Below are 27,930 nucleotides of genomic sequence, written 5' to 3' on the forward strand. Positions count from 1 at the left end.
TTAAGAAGGCGGTGAGGTATTACTTTAAAGGTTTCTCTCCACCCCCGTCGGAAGTCAGCGGGACAGGCGGCCGACGGCTTTTCCAGAGGATGGGAAACCTGGAGGCTGGAATTACTGCTCATTTGGAGAAGGCACCAGAGCTGTGGATCAGCTATGATGTCTGAACCATGAATGTCTATAGGCCTTTATCCATTTTTATAGAACAAATGCTCATATAATTCATGCTTTAAAGACGCATACTGGTGAATTTTGCTTGTTTTTGTCCCTTTTTTGTCCCTTTAAGTATAGCTTTAAGGTTGGAAAACACATCTTACAGACTACCCCTCAGTCTTATAGTATCATATATGTATAAATTCTTCATCAGCTTGTTCCAGTTATATGATAAAGATATTATGGATGTCTTCTGCATCATTTATATGTGTTTCCCCCAAATTTAACCTGACATATTTGATATCTTTGGAAACTTGGGTTTGAAATAAAGTTCTAAAGTTTGGCTACTCATGAGTTTGTAATGACTGATCCACCTGTGGGTCAGTGAGGTTTAAGAGGCTTTCTAAAAATTATGTATATTTTACATTTCTGCATATGTTCTAGGCAGATTTTATTACCTACAAAAAATTATTACTATTACAGGGCAGCTGTTTGTTTCAGCTCATGCAGTATGAAAACAACTCAAAGTGACTAAACTTGCTTGAGTTATGCAATCCATCACAGTAAGCATTACATTACTTTTAATGCTTTATGTTATATAATGCAGCTGCAAACATGGACCATAATTACTGTAAAACTCTCCCTGGTGGTGCGTTCAAGGGTTTGTCAGAAGCTCTGACATCTACATCAACAAATTCAGATTATGCTATAAGAGTGTCTATGTTTGCTTACTGTTTGTCTTCTGGGTTTGATCTCCTGGACAAAATACTAAACTGAAACTCAAGCATGTTTTTTCCTTGAACACACCAATAAGGAACAGTCTCCAGACAGCCCCTGCTCATAACATTTGACAAAAAATAAGATGACCCCTTAATAGTCACTGTGATAGATTACTATCAAGCAAGATTTGAGTTTGTAATTTGGAATTAATTGGAATGGCAGATAATGTGGAGATGGAGGTGGGGTGAAATGGAGTAGAGCACAAGGGGACAAACACAGGGTCATATGGGGATTGATGATGTGCTGGGAGGTTTGGTAGCTAGCGAGACTCTCTGAGCGGAGGGCTTCATGGCTTCATCTTCCCCTCTGTGGTTCCTGTAATGATAGAGAAGGACAAGAGGGGAAAAGGGGGGCTTTGGGAGGGAAGGTTAAAAACTGACAAAAATGGAAGGGGGAAGGGGGTCAGACACCTATGTACTGTAGGTGGGCACAGGAAATGAGATTAGAGCAAGACCTGGTATTTGTTCCTGAACCTAAGTTATTCATCAGTAATTAAAATAGACAGGATTTGTAATCATTTTAATGTATTAGAATCAGCCATTTGAGTGGAGCTGACAGCATTTTCAGAGTAGAATAGGGTTAAATTTGTAGCTTTCTAACTGCTGGCTCTCTTAAAGGAATAGTTCAAGAAACGTTTTGGGAAATACACTTATTCACTTTATTTCCAAGAGTTATATGAGACGATTGATACCATTGTTATGTCTGAGCATTATGAAGCTAGAGCCTGGAGCTGATTAGCTCAAAGTTCAAATATATGCCTTTCATCACCTCTAAAGCTCAGTAATTAACACACGGCATATCTTGGGGGTTTTTTATCCATAAACAAACAGTTATGTAAAAATGACAAATCGTGATTTACATTCTGTAATTTTTTCTTGGCAAACAACAGGGTGCAGTGGCTTTTAGTTTTTATGCTAAGCTAAGCTAATCATCTCCTGGCTCCAGCTCCAGAGACCTAATACACTGCCTAGTAGTGAAGTTGATGGTGAGCTATGTTTGGAGTTCAGTGCTTTACTCAAGGACAGATGGTGACATGAGGGTTTTAACCCCAGCTGAGGGTCATGCTCAGTACTCACTACACCTCCGATTCATTGATGTGATTGTGAAATAACCCAACGGTCAATAATGAAATAAAAGATTTTCCAAAAGAAAATGTGTGTGTGTTGCGAGAGCAGAGCGAGTGTGTGTTTGTGTGTAAAGTTGCTCTGCGTTGGGACAATTACTCAGGCTCGGGATGAATGAGGTCTGTGAGTTTTTTGTGCGTTTGTATGAGAGTGGACGGGAAGAGCAAGTGGAGGGGACAGAGAGGAGTAGCAGGGGCACGTGGGCAAGTGATTTTCCAGATGAGATCTAATATGTGAGACGATGCATCCTAAAGAGACGTTTTCTCATGGGCCCACCCCATGAATACAAATTCACCCCGCCACCCGCTCTGCGCTGGAAGGACAGATGCACCTTGCTTCAACCCATAGTGAAGTACAGCTTTTTCCTTTTTTTTGTACCTCAACGTTTACTTCCATCCAATCACAAAACTCAACTGAGGTGACTTCATGGCAGCTGTTATGAGTCATCCATTCATACCTTTGTCTTGTAACTGAATCTGCTTGCTCTTATTCAGTGTCATGGGGCCTCGTATTTATAATGACGGAGCAAGTGTCTGCGAGCATGTTGGCCGAAACATAAAATGGTGCCAACGAAAAGCAGCAGGTGAGTTTGTTAAAGGAGAAAAATAATTAGTCTGCTTATGTATCCTGACCTTAGGGTTATCTGGAACAGGTCGCATGCATGCATGCGTGTGTGTGTGTGTGTGTGTGTGTGTGTGTGTGTGTGTGTGTGTGTGTGTGTGTGTGTGTGTGTGAGTACATCCTTGTGTGTTTGAGTCTGTTTGGTTTTGTTTTAATGCGATTGTGTGTTTGTGAGTGAGAATGTCGATCAGTGTTTGTAGTCATTTGTTTGTTTGTGTATGTCTGTGTGCGTGTGTGTTTGTGTGTGCGTGTGTGTGTGTGTGTGTGTGTGTGTGTGTGTGTGTGTGTGTGTGTGTGTGTGTGTGTGCATATGTGTGTGTGTGTGAGAGAGAGAGAGAAAGAGAGACAGAGATAACAGCCTGTGAATGTGCTGGGGCCGGTCTTAGTGACGTCACTATTTGGGAGGATCTTAGTGGCCAGGAAAGTCAATTAGAGTTAAACTGAGTTTACCAGCTGGGCATTTAGTATAGCATAGAAAAACAGCAAAAAAATAAGTGTGTGTGTGTGGGAGAGAGAGAGCGAGAAAGAGAGAGAGAGGAAAAGGGGAGGAGATACAAAAGGGAGGAACAGAGTGGAGAGGAAGGGAGAGAGACATAGTAAAGAGGTTTAGCAACAAGAGGGAGTTGTTGCCGGTGATACAGTACAGACAGACACAACAAATTTTCCTCCTGCAGCTTCCATGCACAACGGCGATACCAGTGTGTTTTAAACAACCAGGGGTGGAAGTGCAGGCGACAGAGAAAGGGAGTTGCCTACTAGCAGAGGTCAGGCAGGCAGGCAGGCAGGCAAGCAGGCAGAGGGGAAGCCGGTGGATGTTTTTAAGAGTTTGCATATCTGACACTGACAACAGGATGAGAAGCTGAGTGAGAGAGCAGAAAGAGGGGAGAAAAACATGGAGAGAGCAGCATTAACTACAGTCCATTTACATAGGAGACATAGGAGAGACAGGCACTGGTTACCTTGAGAGAGGTTAAAAAAGAGAGAGAAGACGAGAGAAAAAGAGGCAAATAGTCCACTTTGTCCATTCTGTCCAAAGGAGCGTGAGCGAGAGCCGAGGGATCATAACACTGGAGCTCAAGGATAAACCATGGACTCTGCATACATCCCACCACACCTGGACGTGAGTACTACATCCCATTCACGCACACACACACACACACACGTACACATCTGTCTGTCGGTCAAGTCACAGGCCACAGGAACTGTGCTGCTGAAACCATTAGTCACTCTGGGGAACAACGCTCACACACACACACTCATGCACATGCATGCACCGCTGGCACACTGTGTTTCTCAATCAAAATCTTGTCCGGTGAGCAACTTGTCCGAGAATAATGTGCCCATTATGAGTTCAAAGAGCATAACGTAACTCACCACCACTGCAACATACACAGTATGAATTGGCCCTCAGTGTTAACGCTCAGCAGCTTTAATGTGAAAAGCAGAGGTGTGTTTTTGTTCTGTATTTCACATCGGTTTAGCTGTCAGACACACGACGACAGCAGTCTCTGAGCTTTCAGCAGTCACGGGTTAGATATGTCAGTATTTCCATTGATGCTTGTGCAGTGTTGTGCCTCAGCGGGGCCTCCTGTTAACCACAATGCACTTGTGACACTGAAACCTCCGGGCATCACAGGCTGAGACGAAAGAGGACGTAAACTAAGAAAAAAAGGAGCAAGAGGATGAAAGAAACAAGTTGTAAATACATGCCAACCTGTTGATGCTCTGCTCAAAGCCAAAACACAGTGTGTGAGCGTGTGTTTGAGTGTGTGTAGATGTGATACCTGATCAGTCAGGTAGAGCAGTTATGTTGTGGAAGCAGGGAATCACCGGGTCTACTCCACTCCTGAATGTCCACTGAACCAAACCAGTGTGTGTGTGTGTTTGTTTGTTTGTGTGTGTGTGTGCGTGTGTGTGTCTAAATATATTTCCCACTGATCTCACATATTTACAACCCAGCTCCTCCACAGTTATACATCTTGGCTTGTGTTGCGGCATACGTGTAAGTGCTCACTCTGCCTGGCAGTTACCATGTGTTTGAACTCTATACTGCTCTTAGCATGGACATATGTGTGTGTGCGTGTGTGTGCGTGTGTGTGTGTGTGTGACAGAAACGGACGTTTGACGTCTGGGTCATTAGCCAGCTAATCAGTCCAGCTGGGATGAATTAGAGAGCTGTTCTAATAGAGTCCAATAAAACCACACAGCAGCCTACCTGGAATATTGTTCTAATGATTTCATCTGTTACGCCTCAGAGAGCAGAACCACAACTCTACTAGCAACTGTTTTGGACATTTTTCACCCCACCTCCCATTATATATTAACTCCACAGCTCAAAGTAATGCATTAATGACTAGTTAGTAGTAGCATGGGGAGTATTGTGCTGTCATAACCTCACAGTTAATTATACAGACTATGGCGTGCAATGCTCAGTTTATATGGCACAGTGTAAGGGCTGCTGTGGAAAAAGAGCGGCAGTGAATACAGATGTATCCTCAGAAGTGTTCTCAAGTGTGTATATGAAGACTGTACATCACATTTGGGCTCATGAGGCCATCCGACATGACATATTTTTGGGGTATTTGAGTAAGCTCAGAGCGAGGAAATTAACCTCAGGCATGTACACTGCACGTATCATGTTCTGAAGGAATGAAACGGCAGCATAGAAAAATGAGAGCTGGAAGGAGGGGGGAGATCAGGGAGAATGAGAGGAGGAATTTGGGAAAAGAAACACGGGAAGAACAACAGGAAGGGAAAGTTGAGGGACCAGGCGTAACATGAAGACAGCGGCGGTGGATAAATCAGCCGGCTGCTGTGACACTCCGGCCCTCTGGCCCGGCAACAGTCAACCGCACTCTTCCGCAAAAACACCATTCATTTAAGTCCTAGGAAAAAAGAGCAACATTAATGGGAGAGAAGGAAAGGGAGAGAGGGAGATAGGGAATGGGAAGGTGATGCAGAGAAGCACAAAAACAGATATTTTTAACAAGAAAGAACAAGAGACTGAGGAGAAAGATCTGGAAAATCTGGAAGAGAGGGAAATTGATGGATTAATCAAGAGAGAGGAAACAGAAAAGAGAAAAGCAGTTACATACTGTATGACAACATAGAGGACAAAGCAAAAGGACAAAGTCCAAGGAATGCAAAGAGGAAGGAGGAAGGGGAAAGGGAGCAGGGTTTGAAATAAACAGATAAAAAGAGAGACAGAGAGAGAAACATGACAAAAGCAGGAGTAAGAAACGGACATCGGAGGTCAGAGGTTTTTAATCAGCGAGTTCAGAAAGGCATGGGGCAGGCCGACAATGACACTTGACTGCCGCGCGCCAGGGTCATGCTACTGTCTGCTCGGGGGGTCATGTCACATCTAATATGTCTATTAGGCCGAGCTGCATGCATGCAGACATGGGAAAAGATGCACAAATACTGCTGCTGAGCCCCAACCTTTCATCTCACCTTATCTCTGACCCATTCATCATAGAGCTTTCCTCCTTTATCCCCCAAGAACATTTGATTAGTCCACGTTCAGAGTACATTGAGGCAGGGAGAGTCAGACAAAAAAGCAGGAACTGGGGGGGTGTGATCATAAAAATGTCAGTTTTTCCGGCTAACTGAAATGAGTCGACATCAGGGTGGGTGGCGTCCTGATGCACATGACACATAAACATGCCACATTAGGCCTGGATCTGATTAAAATTAGATAGAACCAGTCACAACATAGAGAACAGAGAATCTGTATGTATGTCAAAGTTATGTAGGGCAAGTTGCCGTCCACTCGCAGCCTCTTTCTCTCTTTTCGTCTGTGTTTCTCTGCCTCGCACAGGCTGTGGCACACCCTGTTGTGTGACAACTCAACCTTTGAACCTCAGACTCACCTGGGTGGTTTTGTAGGTGAGGAAAGTACAGGAGAGAGGTGGTGTTGTTGTCCTTAATCTGTTTTACAAGCCTCCACAGTACATGGGAGAGGCTGTCCTGCAGAGTGTCTAATCTGTAATTGTCATCTGCTGCGTTGCCTCAGGTAAAACAGCCCTGGGTGGGGCTGTAAGAGTTTAATGGATAGCTAGCAACAATCCCACGCTTGGACGTGCCTTATTTTCCCAGGCCTGCCCTTTGAACTGCCTACCACGTGAACAACACACATATACACAACCACACATGCATACAAATATACACACCTTCACACCTGTGACCTCCTTTTAACCCATTTTCTGACAGTGTGGTAAGATTAGTGGTCATTACAGTTATTATGTGTTCACTCAGCCATAAACACCTCTGTTATCTCGCTGTAGAGGGCTTAATCAATTCTCTGTCCCTTAGAGAGATGAGATAAAGAGATAGAGGAGAGAGATATGTGAGAGCTCAGACAAGGAATGAGATAACTGCAAACATAGAGTTCTTCTTAGAGTAAGTGATAGACAGCAATTCAGGTGCACTTTCTTTTGAAAAAGGATCATATATACTTGTCTAGTCAACCAGGGCAACAATGTACATACATGATTCAATTCTATTCCACTTTATTATGTAGCACTTTAGTTCATTTGCAGTTCAGTTTATCTTGTCTCTGACTAGTCAACAGGTTTTACTCCTCTGCTCTGACCCTTTTACACCTCACCTCGACCTCTTCAGGTCAACAGGGCCGTTTAACTTGCTGGTTTCTAATTACCGGCTCAGTTATTAACATCTGCACTACAGAGGTGCAGGGTGTTAGCCAGGTTGTAGTGGTAATCGTGTGACTCTTGTGTGACTGTCTGTGGTCGTGTTCCCGCACTGAAAATAGTCACACCAGGACATAACCCTAACCCATCAGTGGGGTTTTGGTCAGAATTAATGATGCAGGCCGAGACAGAGCATGAAAATAAGTTGAACATCATGAAGCAGGTGGATGTGGGGAGAAGGGGAGATCAGCATTGTGACAGGGAATTCATAACACAATACTACACTTGGGGGAAGCTCAAAATACACTCCTGCATAGGTGCGAATAATTCTCTCTCTGGAAGAACCCATAGAAGATATTTTTAGGTAGCCAACAGAGGTTCAAGAGGACACAACATGCAAACCACAAAAGCTGCATTATTTTACCTTATCATTATTGAAAACACACTGATTGGTTGAGCAGGGATGGATTGCCAGTAGCATATCATTATCACTGCATGCACAGCTAAACTCTATTTGAACTTTTTCAATAACAGGCCTTTATCATCCTCTATTGAATGTTTCTCCACTCAAAGCACTAATGAAACCAGATCGTCAGTCTCTTGTGTCTCCTTAGTTTTCATTTTTTTCTGCAAACCTTGGCTGTGAAACAAGCATTGCACACACAAGTTCTACAGTACATGAAATTATGTGGCAGACACATTTGCCTGCATCGGCAAACTTTAAAACAGGATTTAATTCTAGCTTTTGAACATAGTTTGTTTTAATAATATTCTTATTTGAAATTTAATGTCAACATGTTGCATATAAACACCCTACAAAGGAAAAAAACATAGCTCATAGTTTTCATATCATTCAGAATTGTGACTTTCCAGAAATTCTATATATGGGCAAAGCTCTTCTCTTTCCCTTTGACAAAATACATCAATCTCTCCAAAGCAAGACACACTGTAATTTCCTTTTTCCACATTACTATAGAAGATATGTCCATATTCTTCTAGAAGAACAATTATTCTCCTGGCCTGCAGAAGTCCAAAGTCAATGAGCAATGTTTGCTGCAATGTAATGCTTTTGAACATAGTTGATCCAAATGTAAACAAAAGCGTCTTCCCATCTCCACTATTCAAAATGTAGGATTTAATCCTGATTTCACCCTAAACTGGCAGATGTTCATGTACAGGGATCAACATTAGATAACAAAACTACATCTGAGATATGAATGTTTTCTGAGGGTTTGTTGAAGGTTTGTTAATATCAGTAATGTAAGCAGCATTCAATCAGGCCTGTATTACTCTCAGTGGAAAAAATACCTAAAAGGCTGATTTGGCAGCTATAGGTAAAACCCTTCAATTTTAAGTAAATATACCTGTAATTTAATGGTCAATTTAATTAGGCTTTTAAATGAAAAATATTTCTGCCTTCTTCACTCACTTATAGAAAGCTACTAAATGTTTTAATATACAGATTCTCCAGTGATTTGAAAAGGAAGAGAAAAGAAAAAAATCTAGTTATCTGTCACTGTGACAGGCCTCTACAACTCCATTACATGTCACTGGCATCCACAGCCTTTCAATAATGCTAGATGCCTTTCATACACAGCACTATGATCTCCTCCACACAGTAACACACATCATGATTAAATTACAGATAGAGACTGTTTAATTACTCCTGCTTAGGTGTCCTAGGAGATATATGGGCCTTGGGGGTAAGAGGCTCGCCATAAATTAACAGAGTGTGGCGCTGTTTCTACAGCCAGGAGTAACAAGCAAACAACTTCATATGGATATGTGTACAGTAAATTTCTTGAACACATGCCACTTGAAGGCTGAAGACTAATGAGAAACTAGTGTGTCCAGGAAGGAAAAGACATAAGCATGATATACAGAGTCCAGGAGCATCTCAAAGGGGCTATCTCTTTTGCAAATTTCATATTGTGCATGAACATGTAAATTCAAAGAAATTTCTCAATTTAAAAGGAGTAACAAGTGTTGCACAACCTGCCTTCACAAGTTTTTCTCTTGATATTTAGTTTGCTTCTGTTTTTTGTCCCCTTTCTTCTATTTACCACTTCTTCTCTTCTTTTCTCCACCACACCTGTCCTCCCATCATCTCTCCTCACCTTCATATCTCCCTCCAGGTCCACCATGTTCCCAGCTAACCTCTTGCTCCTCATGGTCCTGCTGCTACCTCAAGCCTCGTCTGGTCGCCAGGGTGGAGACACCAGTAAGATCGACCATGGCAGGGTGTCCCCCATGCCTTCCTCCTTTTCACCCCCACTAGCTGGTTCCCTCCTGAAGCCCAGTCTGGCTCAGACCATCCAGAGTCTCCTCCTGAGCCGGCTGGGCCTGCAGTCTCAGCCCGACCCTCGGCCTGGAGTGCCGGTGCCGCGGTACCTCCTGGATCTTTACCGCTTCCACCAGCAGCAGTACCATCTAGTGGAGGACCCTTCATTTAGCTTCCCCAGCCAGCACATCCAGCAGGCTAACACCGTACGCAGCTTTCACCACAATGGTAAGCTCACTGGCACATCATGAAGGCATGATGTCAATCTATTTTATTGAATGTAAAATATTTGAATTGTAATTGTTTGAGTTGAGTTTGGCCTTTGACTTTTGTTTCAGGTAAGCTGCTTATGCATTCTGTTATGAATTTTTTTATCAGCCACAGATGAAGTATAAAGATCCTATTTATGACTCACCATTTAAACACTAAGTAAGATCCATCTGTGCACTCTTAGATAAGACAGGTTGTCACAATCCTAAAGTCTTCTTTCAGAGAGAGCATGCTTAGATATATATCATACTGAAGGGGATTTTGTCTTGGACTCTGCACTGCAGTTCTGATCATGGCTGGATTAACCTGTTAGGGGGCCCCAACAGCAAACATTTGCTGTTGGGGCCCTTACTGATCCCCCACCTACCGCCCTCTGTGTAAGTACCCAGTCACCTCCAAGTTCCCATTAATTCCAGTGCAACCAGTTCTGGGATGCTACTTATCTTTTGTTACTTTGTGGTAACAAACTAAGCAGGGGCCCCGGGGCAACTTGATTCTGATACAATAAATACTACTGTGTACTACTGTTCACAAACATAAAAGAGGAGAAGACAAAAAAATTACAAAAGAAGTACAGTACTTCACTCAACCATACGAACTCTAGGCCAGGTGCACCTTTACTTTTTAAATTTAAAGTACCACCACATCTAGGTACAAATGAATGCTTGGAGTTTACTTGGGGAATTTAATATCTCTTAGCAAAGAGTAAAAGTTGGAATTTACAGTGTCAACATGAGCTACCCCCTTAGCTTTCTACCCTAGTAACTTATGTTATTTGCTGATATTGGTAGATTGTTTGGCAATTTTCCTGCTTTTGAGATCATTCAAGAAAGGTCTGGCAAATCACAAATCTGACTAATGTAGCCAGTGTCTGTATGTGTCTTGCTGAGTGTAAATAAAGTTTAAACCACACTAAACTCCCAAACGCTCTTGTCTGTTTTCCTCTTTCTCTTAGAGCCCCTTGGAGACAGTCCTATAGCAGAGGATCAAAAGAGGGTTCACATCTCCTTCAATATTTCCTCCATCCCTCAGGATGAGAGGGTGCTTTCCGCTGAGCTTCGGCTCCTCCGCAGTGACAGAGCCTCCCTGGGCCCTGGGGCCCATAGACTAAACCTATACCTCTCTGAGCACCATGAGGACCCTGGGCCCACCCTGCTGGAGACAAGGTTACTCACCACTGGCCTCCGCAATCATAAAGCAAGTGGTTTCTGGGAGGCTTTTAGCCTAAATACAGAGCTCCTCCATCAGGCCCTTGCTGGGACTGGCAGCCTGGGCTTCCTCCTGGAGGTCAGACCTGAGAACAACACCACCTCACTCACTGCCCAAGTAGAGAAACCCAAAGAGGGGCACCTGAGGGTGTGCAGGTCCGTGGGTCAGGACGAGCACAGCTGGGCCCAGGAGAGACCCCTCTTGGTGACTTACAGTCATGACGGGCGTGGAGAGCCCTTAGTCAAACATGGCAGGAGGACCCCCGGTGGTGGCCAGAAGATGAGAGGGAGAAAAGGGACAAAAGAGAGGGCCAGGAGCAGCAGCAAGGGCCGCAATAGAGACCAAGCCTGGGGGAGGGCCAAAAAAACGGGGTATACAGTGCCAGGCTGGGGGGGTGATAAAGGTGTGGTCAGTTGGCGCGAAAGTGGAAGGGTGAAAAGAAATGGTGGTCGTGCTGCAAAACTGAAACGCCTTTCTCGAAACAGATGCCGCCGTCATCCTCTATATGTAGATTTCAACGATGTTGGCTGGCACAAGTGGATCATTGCACCCAGCGGCTATGACGCCTTCTTCTGCCTGGGAGAGTGTCGCTTTCCTCTGGCTGACCACATGAACTCATCTAGCCACGCCATGGTGCAAACTCTGGTAAACTCTGTGAATGGAGCAGTGCCTCGGGCATGCTGTGTCCCGACCTCCCTCAGCCCCATCGCCCTGCTCTACCTGGACCCTCAAGACCGAGTAGTGCTGAAGAATTACCAGGACATGGTGGTGGAGGGTTGCGGCTGCCGATAGTGGGCCCGAGCACTCACCCAGAGAAAGCCAGACATGGACGGAGGAGCATCGAGGGAATAGGAGAAAGACACAAGCATGAAAAGGCAGATGTTTGGAAGAAGAGACTGCAGAAGCCAGCTAACTGCAAACAGACTTAGAGACTGAAAGAGACAAATGTAGCAGCATAAGAAGGATGAGTGGAGAGGAGGGAGAAGGGAATGCATATAGCAGCTAAATCATCATTATCAGGAGCAAGAAAAAAGGGTCAGACAAAGAAAGAGAAAGAAAAAGAGTGAGAGTAATAGACATAATCTGCCACACAGCAGGATAAATGATTAGACAATAAGGCAGAGGAAGAAGTGCAAGCAGAAATATGGTCAACACAAGTAAACTGTCAGGAAATGCTTTTCACGTTTTCCCATTTAGCAATGATGCAGCTGTTTACACCATCAACTGACAGGCTCTCACATGAGAAGCCAGCGCTTTAACATCAGAAGGTGTCTATACTATATTCAAGTGTTTGCCACTCATCTCACAAGATTGTCTGACAAGCACATGCATGTGTTTAGCAGTTGTGGAGTGCAGCCGAAATGGTAAATATTCAGTGCAGGCAAGTTGTGGACATACATTTTACGCTCTGGAGCAGAAGTCTGTAGCTTCCTGATGGACTTACTGATGATCAACAGCATTAGCAATACGACAAGGTCACTAGCACGGCATCTAAACTTTGTGGGACAGTGTTGTTTCTGCAGTATTTGAACCAAGAAGTAGGATGCATCCGTTTTTCTGAACGTTAATGTAATGACAGACTGTCGCTTACAAGCACCCCTACATCACAAGCTATTTAAAACCACAACAATAATGCTGAGGAACTATTATGCTATTGTTTGAATGTACAACTATCACTATTATTTAAAAAAAGAGACTTTTTTTGTACATTCCTTTTGCAGACGTGAAGAAAATCCAAGTGATGTTGTCTTGTGATTCTACATAATTCCACTGAATGGCGATTCTAACTTAAAAGACACATTATGTATTTATATAGCAGCAATATGGTGTATTTAATCTCGAAAATATTTAAGATACCTGCACTCAACAGAGCATACAGCAAACTGAAACTGCCCTCCAGTAAGTTATGGTAGCTTTACATCCGTACAAATGTTCAGTGTATTGAATTAACAGTCTGTGTTACTTAAACTTCCTACCTTATCATTGCACACATTTTGGTGTACAACACGTGATAGCAGACATAAGTGGTGTTGCCTTTAAAAGCTCAACTAACAAGTCAATCGAAAGCTCTATGTATTGTAGCTACTGAAGTGTGTATCAACAGGTGTCTTTGCTCGTTGTGTCTGCATGTGTCAAGAAAAAAAGGAAGACTGACATTAAAACTGGGACTTTAGTGCCTTTCAAACAGGGGCTTTAAAAGTGTTCTCTTCTGAGCTTAGTAAATGTTTTTCAGTGTTGCATTTTTCTCTCTAAATGGAAACATTTAAGCAACAGCTTGTAAAATGTTTGACAATATACCTCTAATAAACAAAGCAAACAGCACAACTGTCACGTGAATTTTCTTTTGCATGCAAAGCCACTTCACACTACCACCCGTGAACAGTGCACACATGTTTCTGATCCCAGATATCACACATGGAGGCAGAAAGACAGGAAGAGAAAAAGAAAAGGTAGATGAAGAGGAGCAAAAGGTTGCACACTTGGCAGCAGGTCATTCCTCAATCATGGGGTCAAACCAACTCAGCAACGTCTTTGACCTCCACATTCCTACATGTTTGAGGGGAGGACCCTGCCCTCTCATCCACCTCCAGATGGACCAGCTCACTGCAGCTTACAGGTAAGTGAAGCCCACAACCTGTGAGGGGAGGGGGCAAGATGTGATTTGGTTTCATGCCAAACACACAAGTGTGAAGTTTGTGCGAGATAGAGAGCAGAAAGAAGTGCTGTACGTAACCCATTAACATACAGTAATTGGGATACTACAGACTACATCAGAATGTAAACAATCAGAATAAAAATGTACTAACCTGGTATCCCCTTCCTCTCTTTTTAATTGAGGGAGAAATCCCAGAAGGATTTGAGATTTCTTGCCAGATATCACTCTCTTCCCAGGATTACCAGAATTTTTGCTATTTTGATTTTGATGAATTAAGGTTTGATTTTAAATACAGAACTGCAGATAATTAATCATAAAATGCTGTTCTAATATTGTATTTTCATATTCATTAGATTATGTGGTGGTAGATTTAAAAAAGGTGGAAAAAAAGACACACAGACTCCTCTGATCCTCGTGCATCCAAGTGGTTACAGGTGAAAGTATTACCATCTCAGTGCTGGCCTGATACTATGTGGAGCAGCACTGCCGGTAAATTCATTGCACCCAGTCACTTTGGCTTGTTTGTGTGGTTTGAGGAATGGGAGAATTGTTTGTGGACGTTTAATCATAATGCTTTGGTGATTGTCTGCACTGGATGTCCATCTGTTGAATGCTGCTCTGTACTCTGATTTGGGGATGAAGGCCTGCATATGAAGGGTTCATTTCTGTTTTTATTTATTGTCCTAAATCATGTTTTTTTTATTGTGCACTCAAGGGAATATCAATCAAATTGGTGTTGGTTTATTCATTTTAAGAATGGCTTTTATCTGTTTTTGCAAATGAACTCTACATACAACTGCCTGCATAGTTTTTTTTTTAACTCTGTTTCGTTATATATATATTTTGCCACACAGCTGGACTGTAAGCTGCCATTTTAGCATGAAAAGTAACTGCCCAGAGCTGGAACTCTCTAAACTTCCTTCCCCTGCATATTTCACCTCCCAACAGTTGTCAGGAGTACACTGGTAGGTGTGTGTGTGTGTGTGTGTGTGTGTGTGTGTGTGTGTGTGTGTGTGTGTGTGTGTGTGTGTGTGTGTGGAGAAAAACAGAGAAAAACAAAGAAAGTGTAAAAGAGGCAGATGAGTCAAATGATATCATGATGTGCACACAGATGGGCCTCGGCTGTTGTCTTGTAGATAACTCTTTGGGTCAGTGTCAGTACATTTCATCTCATGGGCTGTAACACATCATGGTTCACTTAGTGGTTGAGTGATAACCTCTGGCCTTTTTCCTCCATGACCCCCTACTCACTCTTTCACCTAGAATCCATTCCTTATTCTATCTTTCCTGACTCATCTATCTCTCCTATCCTTCAGCATCCCCTTTGCAATTCACAGCTTCTTTAGCCTCGCTTTTATCTCAGCCTATTTGTCAATCACCTGCCCATCCTTACACAGTTTTCGCTTCCAAACCGCCTTCTTTTCGCAGGTGCTAGATTAGGAACAGGTGTTAAACGGCCCATTTGTCCCTCATGATGAAGTGCGTGGAGTGATTATTAAGTAAGTCCCAACCTGTTAGTTCATACACTATCATGTGCTCCTGGTTGTATTGTTAAAAATAATTCAATGATATGTGAGATAAATTTCCCTGTTCTGGTGCTTTACATAAAGGAAAAACTGTAGTTTGTTAAAACACGGAAAAATTGTAGTTTTAGATTTTAGATTTTACTGACAGGAATGATTGCCAAAACTACAAAAATGAGACCCAGCAGGTTGTATGAAACCAGAATGTCCCTTTAACATCTTCAGTCTTTAAAATTGCAGTGATTGTGTCGAAGGCAGCATACTTCAGTTTCTTACTTCCTTGTTTTGTTTGGGGGTTAGTGTACTGTCCAGTGGAACAGTGAGACACAGCTTTGAAACATGTTCATCCTCTCACAGGTGCTCTGGTTATGAATTCTTAAGGGTGAGGTTGGGGAGCACAAAGACAGGATATGACCAGGCTTATCTTGTCAGCTGTGGAGTCTGTCTGAGGCTGGGTAGCAGCAGCCTTGACCCAGTCAGCCCTGAGGAACACCTTCCCTCAGTCCATAAATCATGCAGAGGGCAACGGAGAAGCCGTGGAGGGTTACTCCTAGTGATTATGCTGTATGGACACATGGCCGCGCTTCTGACCAGGTGTCTGGGTTTATCTGTGATGTACACCAGATAAGCACTAGGAGAGCAGGAGGGAGTGCAAACGCCTCACATTACACAGAGATAGACGTGGTCTATCAGGGATTTTTAGATAATTACAACCAGAGTACGGTTCACAAAAATGGTGCAGCCAGAGCCCTAGCCAATATTTTAGAAATACTGAGGTCCACAGAGTCCAGAGAAATTTTTGACTCTCTACCAAAGAAAAGTTCCCCACTCTGAATTCCCATTTCAGATTTTATTTTTTAATGATCTTGTCAATGTTACTCAACACAAAAATGCAAGTCTCCTGGAAAACGATCCTGTAGTTTAGGTTATGTTGATGATCATATGAATTACGGCCACCAGTTTTAATTATTTCAACATCTTTTCTGAGAAATCATGTTTTCTCCGTTAGTTTGGCATCACAGATGGTGCTAAATACTACCATACCCATGAGCCTCGGCTGCCGTTGCTGTGGAGATTGAGCTGGTCTAAGGCTCAGGGCTATAGCAAATTTAAAACACTTTGTCTCAGTTGGGAACAAAACACGTCGCTATAGTTGCTGAATTCATCCAAAATTGACCCATAATCCAAAAGTGACCTAATGTAAACTCAGATTGTAACATCAGTTTACTCAAATGCATTATCTTTATCTTTAGGGGACATAACAGCATATCAGCATTTTACTTATATAGAGTTTTTATCTGAGAACCAAATATTTTGAAATGCAGTTGTTCATCTTGTACTGATGATGAGAATTTCATGCTGAGTGAATTTCATGCTCAGTCATTTAGTATCATATTATTACATTATCCAGTAACAACTGTTCAACATGAGCGATGTCAGCATGCATTGCTTCCTGGTTCACTGCAGTGCAATCTGAGTATAGACAGAGTCCATGATGACTGGCCTGCCACTCTTTACGCCCACTCTGACAGAGCTGAGGTGAGCCACAGACAGAGACAGCCTCATTCTTCCCTGGTGTCCCTCGCAGACTGACAGCCTCCTCCCTAACTGCCTGGTCCATGGAAACTACAGTACTCCCACCTCCCTGCTAGACTGTTGGACTCACTGCTGGGTCAACTGTGCAGCCCACCCACTGTACATATGAAACATTAAATGATACCTGTCTAAAGCATGTATTGAATTGGCACCAGTGATAGTTATACATTTTTCTATTTAATAATGATGATTGAATAAACTCTGAATTTGACCATATGTGTACAAGCTAAAATACAAGCATTTTTAGACAGAATGGCTTAGAAATTTGGAAACCCTGTTGGCTATTCTTCAAATGTCTTCTTTTGTTCCAAAACGTTTTCCATATATTTCTGAGAAAACATCAGTTCTATTTGTGAAAATGTGCAGGTTTGGCAAAGAGACACAGCTACAAACAGTGTGTGCCGGCAGTTTTTTTTAAACAGCAACGATAAATGAAAGCCAAGATGACAGTGATATACCAGCAGCAGAAGTACCAGGGCATCACTTATACTGCCGCGGTCACAGACCCTTAATGGCTGCAAAAGATTCCCTTTTGGAAATCAGAAACAGTTTTCAATCATGCTAACCCCTTAAGTACACTAAATTGCAGTTTGATACATATAGTGTGTCACACAATATAATGATAGTGTCCCAAATCACTGTAGCAGATGTGGATGTATCTACCAGTTGTGTGCTGCTGCTGAGTTGGTGGTTTCAGTCTGGAACACATAAAACAGATAGCGAGGGTCTTGGGTTTCGCCTCTGAGCTTCAAAGACAGACTCATGCTGAAACTGAACGAGCAAAACTGGACCTCTGGGTCGCAGAGTGAGGCAGGTGCAGCACGTTGAAACGTCGGACAGGCCGACCGGAAGCAGGCATGTCACGAGCCAGAACCCCGACCCCTGAAGTCGGGGAGAGCTGCTGAGTACGTCTGCCTCTGTGAGTGTACACCTATTTTTCTCTGTGTGCATGTGTGTTTGATGTAGCAGTGCAGAGGTTGCATAAGGACCAGCTGCTGTCCTAAATTCATCCTTGTCAGTCACCTGAATATTTATGAAAGTACCAGATAATATCTTAATCAAAAGTGATACCAGTTTAACCAGTGAATGAACCAACAACAGTCTGTATACCATGCACATTCACTCTTTTTCTTTCTCTTCTGTCCATCTCTTCATTTATGTTTTCATCTCGTCGCCATCCTACCTCCTCCCATTCCCTTACAGCTCAACGATGAAAAATGATGTTTTTACAGGTGTCTCACGCTGTCCCTGCTTGAATGGAAATTGCATTCATTCCTTCCCCCCTCTCTGCTATTCCTACCTTCTCTCACCGCCTCTGATTTGCTTTCGACACTCGAGGCATGCGTTCAGGGTAAGATATCACAGGAGTGGAGAAGAGGGAGTAGATGTTCTCAAGTTCAGTTTTAATTAGACCTGTGCTGAGGATGGAGACAGAGATTTGGACTCTTATCTATGATTTGGACATTTCCCTTTTCCCCTGGAACAGCCAACATTAAAGTTGAAGTTATTTCTGGTTCATTACAACTTGGGTTGTCTGACAGGGTAAGAAACATGATGGGTCCGGTAAACAAGCCAACAGTCTGGCAAAACGCAAAAAGCGACACAACTGCAGTACAGTAGGTCAAAGTTGAACCAGGAAGTCGGTCTGTAAACTGTGATGGATGTTTATAACGTCATTAGCCTTCATTATTTCTTCCAAATAAGTTTGGCTAAGCTGGAACCAGTTACACCAAAGTTGCAACATATGCAAGCTGCAATTTGCAACTCTCACTCATGTTGACACGTTTTACTAATCAAAATAAACGCCATACAATCATTTGTGCCCACTCGCTTTGTGAAATGGGCCCCTATGCATTTGTTTAAAACCTGTCTGACTGTCCCATCAGACTTTTTAACAATGTCACCATATTCCCAGCTCTCAGCAATTAACTTGGTGAGTACAATGTTATTATTAATGACTGAAATGATAGTCAAAACTACAAAATGCAGTAAAACTGGAATTATCCTTTCAGTTTGTGTGGCTCTGTCAAACTCCCAGGAAACTATTTCAGTGCAATCAGCCTTTAACTGAAACCATCACTCAATCTGTGTCCTCAATGTCCTCCATCACTCACATCACAAGGCCCAGACCAGCAGGGTAACAGCAGGCACAAGCACATCCATCACTGATGGTTACCTGTTGATGAGCCAACAGACAAATAACAAACAGAGAGGAGGGGACAGGATGACTGAAACAGAAACTGTCACACAGCCTCTAAAAAAGGAGAGAGAAATATAAGGAGGAATCAAGTGATGAAGGAAGAGAGAGATGGCAAGGGGAATAAGAGGAGCTGGTGGACAGCTGTTGGTCTGTTTACTTCGAGGATATCGCTCTTCTCCAGATGTTTAGCAGCACACAGAGGAAAAGGGAGAGAAATAGAAGGGCAGGGGCGAAGGGGAGAGAGCAACAGAAGGATGCGAGGGATTGGAGGTTTGGTGGCGGTTGCCAGGTTGGACTCATCGTGGTGTATTTTATGACTTGCACATTCAAAGTGCTATGTGGTCGGCAACCAGGAGTCACTGGTAGGAATGCCCTGTCAAGGATCAACAACAAGGAATCACATCCACTGATTGCAATAAATCACTTTGAGAAGTGAAAAAATAAACTGAAAAGTAAAGTGAAACAAATTAAGTGACAATCACAATGTGGATGTAAACTATACGTAATTAATAACACATATCCTCATGCAGAAAAATGATTCAGTGTGATATTTCTTCTCACACTTCCACATATACCTCTAATCTCTGGCTGTATTTCCAGGTTTTGTGACCTGGGGGATTTTTCTGGGAGTGGCCTCTTTGTTTCTTGTCTCGCGTGTCAGGAGGAAGAGGCTTAAACCACAGGATTTGGGTTTGCTGTTAAATTCTGCGGAGTGAGATTAACTTCTGTGCAAGTACATCCGCTGAATCTGAGGGAGCTGTCAGTGTATTTCAATGTAGCCACTGTCTGACAGAAAGTCTCCCTCCTATCGGTGCAACACGAGGGAGGAAGGCAGAAAAAGCAAGAGGAAAAAGAGTGACAAGGGGAGGAAATGAGTTGTGGGGCTTTAAATTTATTAGTTTCACAAACATGAGAGGTCAGTGTAATCCCCCTTCATCCTGTATCAGAGCCATATAACACCAACGCAACACACTTTTGGCAGAGCTTAAATAACAGGCAAAGTCTGTGGACCAATAAGGTGTCAGAATGTAAAAAAAGGAAGGTCATTGAACTTGATGAACGATCACCATGGGTGATATTCTTAAAAAAGAAAAGCCAACCCCCCTCTCTCCCCACCTTGTTACTTTACCTCCCTTTCGTCCTTTCTTGTAGGCAGATTTGTGCAAGGTTATTTTTCATTGTACTTTTTCTCAGTTCCAGACTCCTTCATTGCAATTGCACGTGTCTGAGTCTCAAAACAGGGCTGATAACAGGCGCATGAATAACTAGGGCCCATCACCGAGCTGCAGCAGTACATGATGCTCCTGAGATGCATTAACACAGGCCGCAGTCTGTCCAACCTCCCTCCAAAAAAGCAAAAGGAGGAAAAGAAAAAAAACTGACTGGGAGAGGAGAAAGAAAGAAAGAGAGAGGAGGGGGAAGGCCTGGCATAAAGATTAGATTAGCACTTTAAAACATCTGTGAACTCGTCCGGCCCAAGCTACCGCTTCCCCACAGATTTGGGCCTGATCTCACATTTTCTTTCCTCCACCTCCCCTCCCCTGCTCATCACCTCTCCTTCCTCCACCCTCATCCCCCTTTTTGTGGTTTGTCTGTTCTGTTTGTTCTCTCAATGACCTTTTAGTTTAAAGGTAAGGCGGGTGTTGTTTTATTTTTATTAGCAAATACCGTCTGTGTAGCCTGATTTGCTTATGCCACTTTGCCAGAGAACTCCACTGTCATCTAGGAATGAAAACTCAGTGACTACAGATACATTTTAGATCTCTGAAGAGTAGCTCTCTCTCACCGCTGTAATGTGAATACGCCCTAACAACCTATGTTTATGTTTTCCTGAGGACCGCTGTGTGAATAATGACTGTTGTCTGTCAGAAATAGCATGACATGTAAAGGTCAGGGTATGCTTGAAAGTAAGTTGAATCTGAGGTGTTTGTAGGCCAGACATGATAATGTTTCAAATGAGAATGCGCACACTTTTTTCCTCAAAGACATTCATGGTGTTACACTTGTCTGTTCACATGAAAGGTGATGGAAGCAGTTGTGTGAAGAGTGACAGCTTGAGAGACAAGTTCAAAACCTGCTTACTTTCTCACCCCTGTACACTAGTGGACAATCGTTGTGTGAAGTGGGCATGAGTATCGTCGGATTGTCACTTTTGGAAAGTTACAGAAATTGCCAAACGTAGCCCACCCAATGTCCAATGTCAGAAAGGTGTGGGAGCAGGTGGATTCAGACGTTCTTTGACAATCCAACAAGCACTTTGGGTGAAGCATACTGACCCCTTTTTAGTGCCAAAAACTCTCTTAGGTAAGGATGGATGTTTGAGTCAACAAAGCATGTGACTTTGACACTGGAAGGAAGCCACTGTTTGCAACTTCTCTCCTGCGAACTGTCAGCGTTGCTTTCTTTTAACAATTACCTTGACCTTCCTGTAACCTCAATCAAGTGAGTAAATGGTCCTTGAGTGGAGGTTGTTTTGTAAACTGGTGTTCCCTAGATCAAGAATAAACTGTTAAGCTCAACTTAACTTGACCCAATATGGACAAAAAGTCTTAAAGGTACTCAGAACAACAAAAAACATGATATGATAGAAATGTCCAGGACAAGCGTGTAAGTAGAATTGAGTGGAGATTCTTTGATCAGCTTAACCTTTTCCTAACTGTGAGAAAGTAGTTGCAGTTGCCTATACCTAATTAAACCTAAATTGCAGATCAGAAAACAGTCATGTGATACACTTTCGTAATGGTCATTTGTAACAGTTTTGGAAGGTACTGACAAACAATGCTATCCTGCAGATGTAGTGTGAAAAAAAAATGTTGTCGTAGTTTGGAGGACTTTTCACACTAAGCATGCTCGGGGATGTGGTTCCTTGTTTACACTATACTTTGCTGTTTTGAAATGAGAGGAACAAACTACACCGTCTACGTTGATCATAATGAAGGAATATGTTGGGTATGAATACCCAATGTTATGGTTTGTCTCTTTTGTGTCTTTTTAACTAAATGGACAACATGAAACATGAGATGGAGCTTGATGATGAATTCACAGTATGCATAGTATGTCAGCTCATATGTGCTTCCTATGGAGTGCTGTAGCATTAACACTCCCACCTTCCCAGAGAGTTGTTTATTTAAGACTTGATAATGTGTGTTACATTAAACACCCTCTGCAAGTGAAGGTAAGGGACGACATGCCTCCTAACTCTGTTCACATCATCATTATGCACCCATTGGGAAGAAAGCATTGGCCTGGTTTGGAGGAAAAGGGTTTCCTCCGTTCCTTTCCCCTTTAGCTATGAGCTTGTTTCCAGCAGCACTCAGTTGTAACTCCAAAGGGAGGAAGGGTGGGAACAGCATGAAGACAAAGCGATGGAAAGACTGATATATACCCTCTAATCTCCACTGGTGGGCTGAAAATGAAGAGATGAGCTGAGACTCTTGAGGGACCACAGGAATGCCAATCTAAAACCACAAATTTGGACTGAATACTGCACATTTTTAAACAAACTGCATGATATCTCAAGAAAGCTTCATTGGCACGCCCAAAAACTCTGAAATGTAAACAGTTCTTGAAAAGAACAATTCAGTGATGTCCAGCATGCTACTTGTAAAAAGTGGGGAAAGAATCCACCACTGAATTGCAGAATTTTGCAGTTTTTTGCATTAGTGACCACCCCACCTTTTCATATGACAGCTTCATGTAACACAATGCAGGCACAACAATATTACATATGATTAAAAAAACATGAATTACTGAGCTGTATACAGCAAGTGCTTCAATTAATCAATAATATCAAAATATACATACATATAAAATGTGAAGTTAAATCCGTTGATTTCTCCACATATTGAAGCGTGAGTTTGTAGTAAATTGTGTATATGCAAGAGTTTGGAGGGTGGCATGTTTTTTTAGCCTTTCCAAAACCAGAAACACAAGAGCAGAAGTGTAATGAATGGATTAGTGTGTTTGTCTGATCTAATGTCAGCTGCAATCATTAGCCATATCACCATACTAACTAGCTTACAGTATTACTTCCAACGCCAAGGAGCACATCATTAACTAACCATTAATTAACATGAATTAACTAACATGTCTAAAGGGGTGCCAGTAGGGCGGGTCATGCCTTTGCCATAGTAGGATTCGCAAATTCGTTTACAGGATGCACTTTGTTCCGTATTTTTGAGAATCAGTTTAGTGCAAGGAATGCTACTGAAACCTCAATTGCCCTAGTAAAGATGACCCTTGTGGGTCTAACAGCTTCAAAAGCTCCCAAGACACACACGCTGCAATTTTTGTATTGAAAATAAAATAAGTTAAATGAAGAATTAATGCCTATGTGATGTTTTTTATTTAGTAGAACAAAATTGTGTTGTCCTATCCATGTAAAACAGTTGTTCAATTCAAAACGATTTTCAGGCTCTTGCTTTTCATGTAATTCCACCTATATTAGTGCACAGAGCATTGCACAAGACCATGGAAATCTTGCCCAATGTTTTCTAAGCCAATTTTAAATGCTGGATTTATTTCTGATTTCCCATGGACCCCCCCTTACTGGTTCTTGGTTCCCCCTGTGCCACCTCATTTAAAAAAACCTGGAATCACCCCTGTGTGGAGGTACAGGTTACATTAGAAAAACATTCACGACTGGCGTATCCACTGTGTAGTATTATAGAGCTTAGGCTAACGTTAGCGGCTCTGTCCGACTTATTGGATTTGAAAAGTGCAATGAGATAAATTCTGTTATGAATTGGCGTTATATAAATAAAATTGAATTGAATTGAATTGAATATAACATAAAGCTTGACAGGCGTAGCAACAGTAACTAAGGGGGGTGGAGCTTAGAGAATAATCTGTTGCCAGGTACAACTGGCTGTTTGTGGCTGGCCGCTCTAAAAGTAATGTTTTTGTTGAAACACAATATTCTTCATGGCCTGCTGTAAAACTCCCCTCTCTGTTTTTAATGTCAGCCTCTGGCTGTACTAAAACACAAACTTTACTTTAATTTAAAATCCAGCTTTTACAGACAATTTCACCATCAACCAGATGTCAAGCCGAGAAAGGTGGTTTACTGGAAGCATGTACCCTTTTTAAATAAAAACAAACCGCCACATGGTCCCGCAGATTCCCAAAACTTGGTCTGAGTCAAGATCATTGTGTGAGTATGTGTGCGAGAGTGTGTGAGTGTGTGTAGTGTGTGTGGATGCTATGTACCTCACATTTGGCAGATTGTGACAACAGCTAGTAGGAAGGAAGAGATGCGAAGCCAACAAGAGGCCATGGAGCATTTCCATCTGGGTGCTTACGGGACATCAACAAAGCCTGTTGTAATAACAGTGAGCACTACAGCAGGTGTCCATATTATACTTGTTTTGAAGATGTCTGGCAATAGAATTGAGAGAAATTTGTTACAAAATTCTTACTTAATATGAAATAGTATTATGTTTTATTGGGAGAGAGAGAGACATTCTAATTGTGGTTTGGTCACAGCATGGAAATACCAAAAACATGTTATATAAACATCCCTCACACTCCATTTGAATTAATTTATTTAGGAAGCAGCTCAGGAACCGAAGGCTCAGAGGGTTGACTCCATTAAATCACAGACAATGGTAACCACAGGAGGAGGAAGAGTGAGTATATCCATTATACAGATATACACACTATAAAGCCATCGGCAAAATACCAAGAATATAAGGAAAACCAGCAGAAACAGCAAATCAGACATGAAAATCATTGTCTGGCCAGTGTGCAACTACAAAAAGTTGCTGTTTGTATTAACGTTCATAAAAATCAGTCAACTATGGGCTATTGAAATGTCAGTCAAAGAGGATTACATGTTTGAAACGGCCACAGTCCCATAATTTGTGCAACAGCTGCTAGGCAGAATGAATCATCAGTTCATATTCTAATTCAACAACTGGTAGTATAATTAAATAACAAGTTGAACAGATAATGACACTTTACAGAATTATTTTATCTCCTTTTTGTTTGATTTAACTTTGTTCTTTTTATTATTTTTCCTTTTTTCTTTCTTTCTTTTTCCTGCCTTTTGGATGTTCTCACAGGTGTACAGGTGCCTGCAATTGTTTTCGTGTTGACTGCATGAGGGAGAGCTTACTGCTATCATATATGCTCCGATGAGGGCTTCATGCTGAACCATAGGTTTGTTAGTCTATTAGCTGTAAGTCAAATTCACCAAAATCATCAAGACATGAGATGATTCTTCGCTTTTTTTCACCACTGGAGTGCCACTTTTTTTCGGGAAACAAGCGCACTGCATTCCCATTTTGGAGTTCACTTACCAATGTTTCACATTTACATTGGTAATGTTTACCAGCAGTGATCAAGCCTGGACCAGCAGTTAACATCTCAGGGTCTTTCCAAGCCACATTGAGCAATCAACACTTTCCTCTGTCCAGCGGCCCTTCCGTCCGTCCCTCTGTCCCCTCATCCCTCTTCCAGTCTTGTTTTGGCCAAAGCAACAGCACAATAACATAAATCACAGGTCTGTTTGTAGCCAGAATGAGAAAACCAAGCCTGAAGCTACAAGAGCATCTGTTCTTCCCTCTAAAGCACACAAATATACACAGACATGCACGCAAACAAACACAAGTCTGAGAACAGCCTTGAGCTGTCAGCACAGGGGCCTGAATCCTGCAACAGGTTATTTTTATATATATTGACAGGCTGGGAGGGATTGACCTGAGGTGTTGTGTGGTCCAGATGGGAGAGGGAGGAAAAGGCAGATGGAGAGGAGGAAGCAAAATATGACCAAGAACAGGAAAAGAAAGATGCTGGCGGTGGTGTCAGAGAGGAGGATGCTAGCCAAACTACATACCATCTTGGAAAGTGTCTCCCACCCACTCCATGACGTGCTGGTCAAACAAAGGAGTACCTTCAGCGGAAGACTCATCCCCCCAAAATGCACCACAGAGCGCCACAGGAAGTCATTCCTGCCTGTGGCCATCAAACTCTTTAACTCCTCCCTCTAAGTGTAGTCTGTATGACCCTAAGTCATTAAATGGGACATTGATCATGTCATCTATGCAGTACTTGACATAATTGTGCAATAGTTCCTGTGTTAATACCCCTGGGCAATATACTTAAATTCCCTATTTATTGATATTTATTCATACCTCTATTACTGCTGTGCAATATCCTCTGTCTCATTATAAATAAGCTACACCAAACTTGACAATTCATGCATTATTACCTTATACCGTATTATTATCATCAACTGGTAAACCCACTTTGTACTTCACATTTATTTTATTTTATACTTAACCCGCTTGGTACTTAATTTATTTTCTGACCTGTATTATAGTGTATTGTATTTTTTGCTTAGTACTTCTATTCCTGTGTGCACTGACGTGATAGTGAGCTGCTGTAGCAAAGTATTTCTGATTCTGATTCTGAAAAGAGCAATTAGGCCATGATGATAAAGTAGATATTCCAAAAAGCAGCATCATGATCTCCATGTATTAGAGTAGATGTGCAGCTGAGGTAACGGTATAAAGTCCTGCTCACACCAGCATTTAAAACGGCAAAATTTCCCAGCAAAATATATGAATTCCAATGGAATCGCAAGGTCAACCTTGGTGATAATTGCCCCATGAATTTGTGCTGTTGACCAATAGCAAGATGTCTTGACAATGCTGACCTCTGAGGGAACAGAGAGATGGAGATTTCAAAATGGAGGAACCTATCATAGCTTATTAGCTGTGTTGCACCATCCACTTTTATTTAACCTCCTTTGTTTGAGTATAAACTGCGCCACAAAATGGTTTAGTTTGCTGACAGTTATGAGACAGGAGTTTATGGTACAAATAGGTCTTTTGAATAAACTGTGTGGACTTATTGTTTTGTTGGCAACCGAGCTAACAAGTGTCATAGTCACAGGTTTGTCATTTGTCATTTTTGGTTGATTGTCAATCTCAAGAAGATGGGTCTTACGTAATATGAGACTGCCAGAGGGCAGACACCAGGGATCAGAGCAGAGACCATAGATGTATTAAAAGAGCAGGATACAATGTTGCCATTCAGCCTTGCTGCCAATTTGCAGTATTGCAATGAAAAAATCCCCTGCGGCCCAAAAAGAATTTTCCCCCATAGACCATCATTATAAAAGTGATGCCTATAAAACTGTTGACATGACACCACCCACTGAAAGCCAGGTCAGTTATTACTTTTTGTATTTGAAATGTTTAATCCATGAAGGTTTTACATTTAGAAAACTTTCCTAGGGTCTTTACAAACTATTTTTATTTGTTTGACATTATCCCAATTTAAAGTCTATCATCTCTTGCATCACTCTGTTTGGCATGGAGAGCTTTTTTGCCTCTTCGTTAAAACTCTTTATTGAATGAAATGATGTACAATCTTGAGAACCAAATACCAGGGGGAGTAAACAACAGAGAAAATAGGGAGCTATTGTGACTGAATGTTCCCAGCTTGCTAGGGTGTTAGCTTGACAGTTACGGTAGTTCACCTACTAGCCCAGCGAGTATGTCACCAAGCTTCTAAAACCAAATATTTCACCAGACATGCAGATGAATTTCACTGTGTTCTGGTGTGACTGGGCCTTAAAACTGAATGAGCAGCTAAATCAGTTGCACAAACATTCATCCCTCTGTTTCTTCGCTTTGACCTCTCAGCAGCAGCATCGTCTGCTTCAGACCACCAGAGATCTGAGCGTTTGCATTTCCTCTGTACTTGTGCTTCCCGACAGTTTTTAATTCTCTGGTGTCGATGTGTCAATAAAAAAAAGTAGATATTTTCCAGTCTGAAATAGAATTCATGAATCCAAGTTCACATGTTTATGTTGGGGAAAACACGTCATAACTTCCTGAGTGACAACCTGGGAATTGTTTC

The 27,930-nt window shown here is 42.2% G+C and overlaps 1 protein-coding gene and 1 long non-coding RNA gene across 2 annotated transcripts; both read left to right on the forward strand.

Moving 5' to 3' along the window:
• Positions 1-3,133: 3,133 nt before the first annotated feature.
• On the forward strand, positions 3,134-13,409 carry bmp16 (bone morphogenetic protein 16). Its single transcript, XM_044204030.1, has 3 exons — positions 3,134-3,795; positions 9,463-9,836; positions 10,834-13,409. The coding sequence occupies exons 2-3, from the start codon at positions 9,470-9,472 to the stop codon at positions 11,877-11,879; spliced, it is 1,413 nt and encodes a 470-aa protein (XP_044059965.1). The 5' UTR covers positions 3,134-3,795; positions 9,463-9,469; the 3' UTR covers positions 11,880-13,409.
• Positions 13,410-24,185: 10,776 nt separating this feature from the next.
• LOC122879643 lies at positions 24,186-26,233 on the forward strand. Its single transcript, XR_006378748.1, has 3 exons — positions 24,186-24,408; positions 24,612-24,689; positions 25,125-26,233. It is a non-coding gene; the product is annotated as an uncharacterized LOC122879643 (long non-coding RNA).
• Positions 26,234-27,930: the final 1,697 nt, after the last annotated feature.

The sequence above is a fragment of the Siniperca chuatsi genome, linkage group LG7 (genome assembly GCF_020085105.1).
Source record: "Siniperca chuatsi isolate FFG_IHB_CAS linkage group LG7, ASM2008510v1, whole genome shotgun sequence".
Taxonomy (NCBI): Eukaryota; Metazoa; Chordata; class Actinopteri; order Centrarchiformes; family Sinipercidae; genus Siniperca; species Siniperca chuatsi.

Bases quoted from the DNA above. Each gene is read 5' to 3' on its own strand.
- bmp16 (XM_044204030.1), top strand. From the start codon at position 9,470: ATGTTCCCAGCTAACCTCTTGCTCCTCATGGTCCTGCTGCTACCTCAA. The intron at 9,837-10,833 runs GTAAGCTCACTG...TCTTTCTCTTAG, and splicing joins ACGCAGCTTTCACCACAATG to AGCCCCTTGGAGACAGTCCT.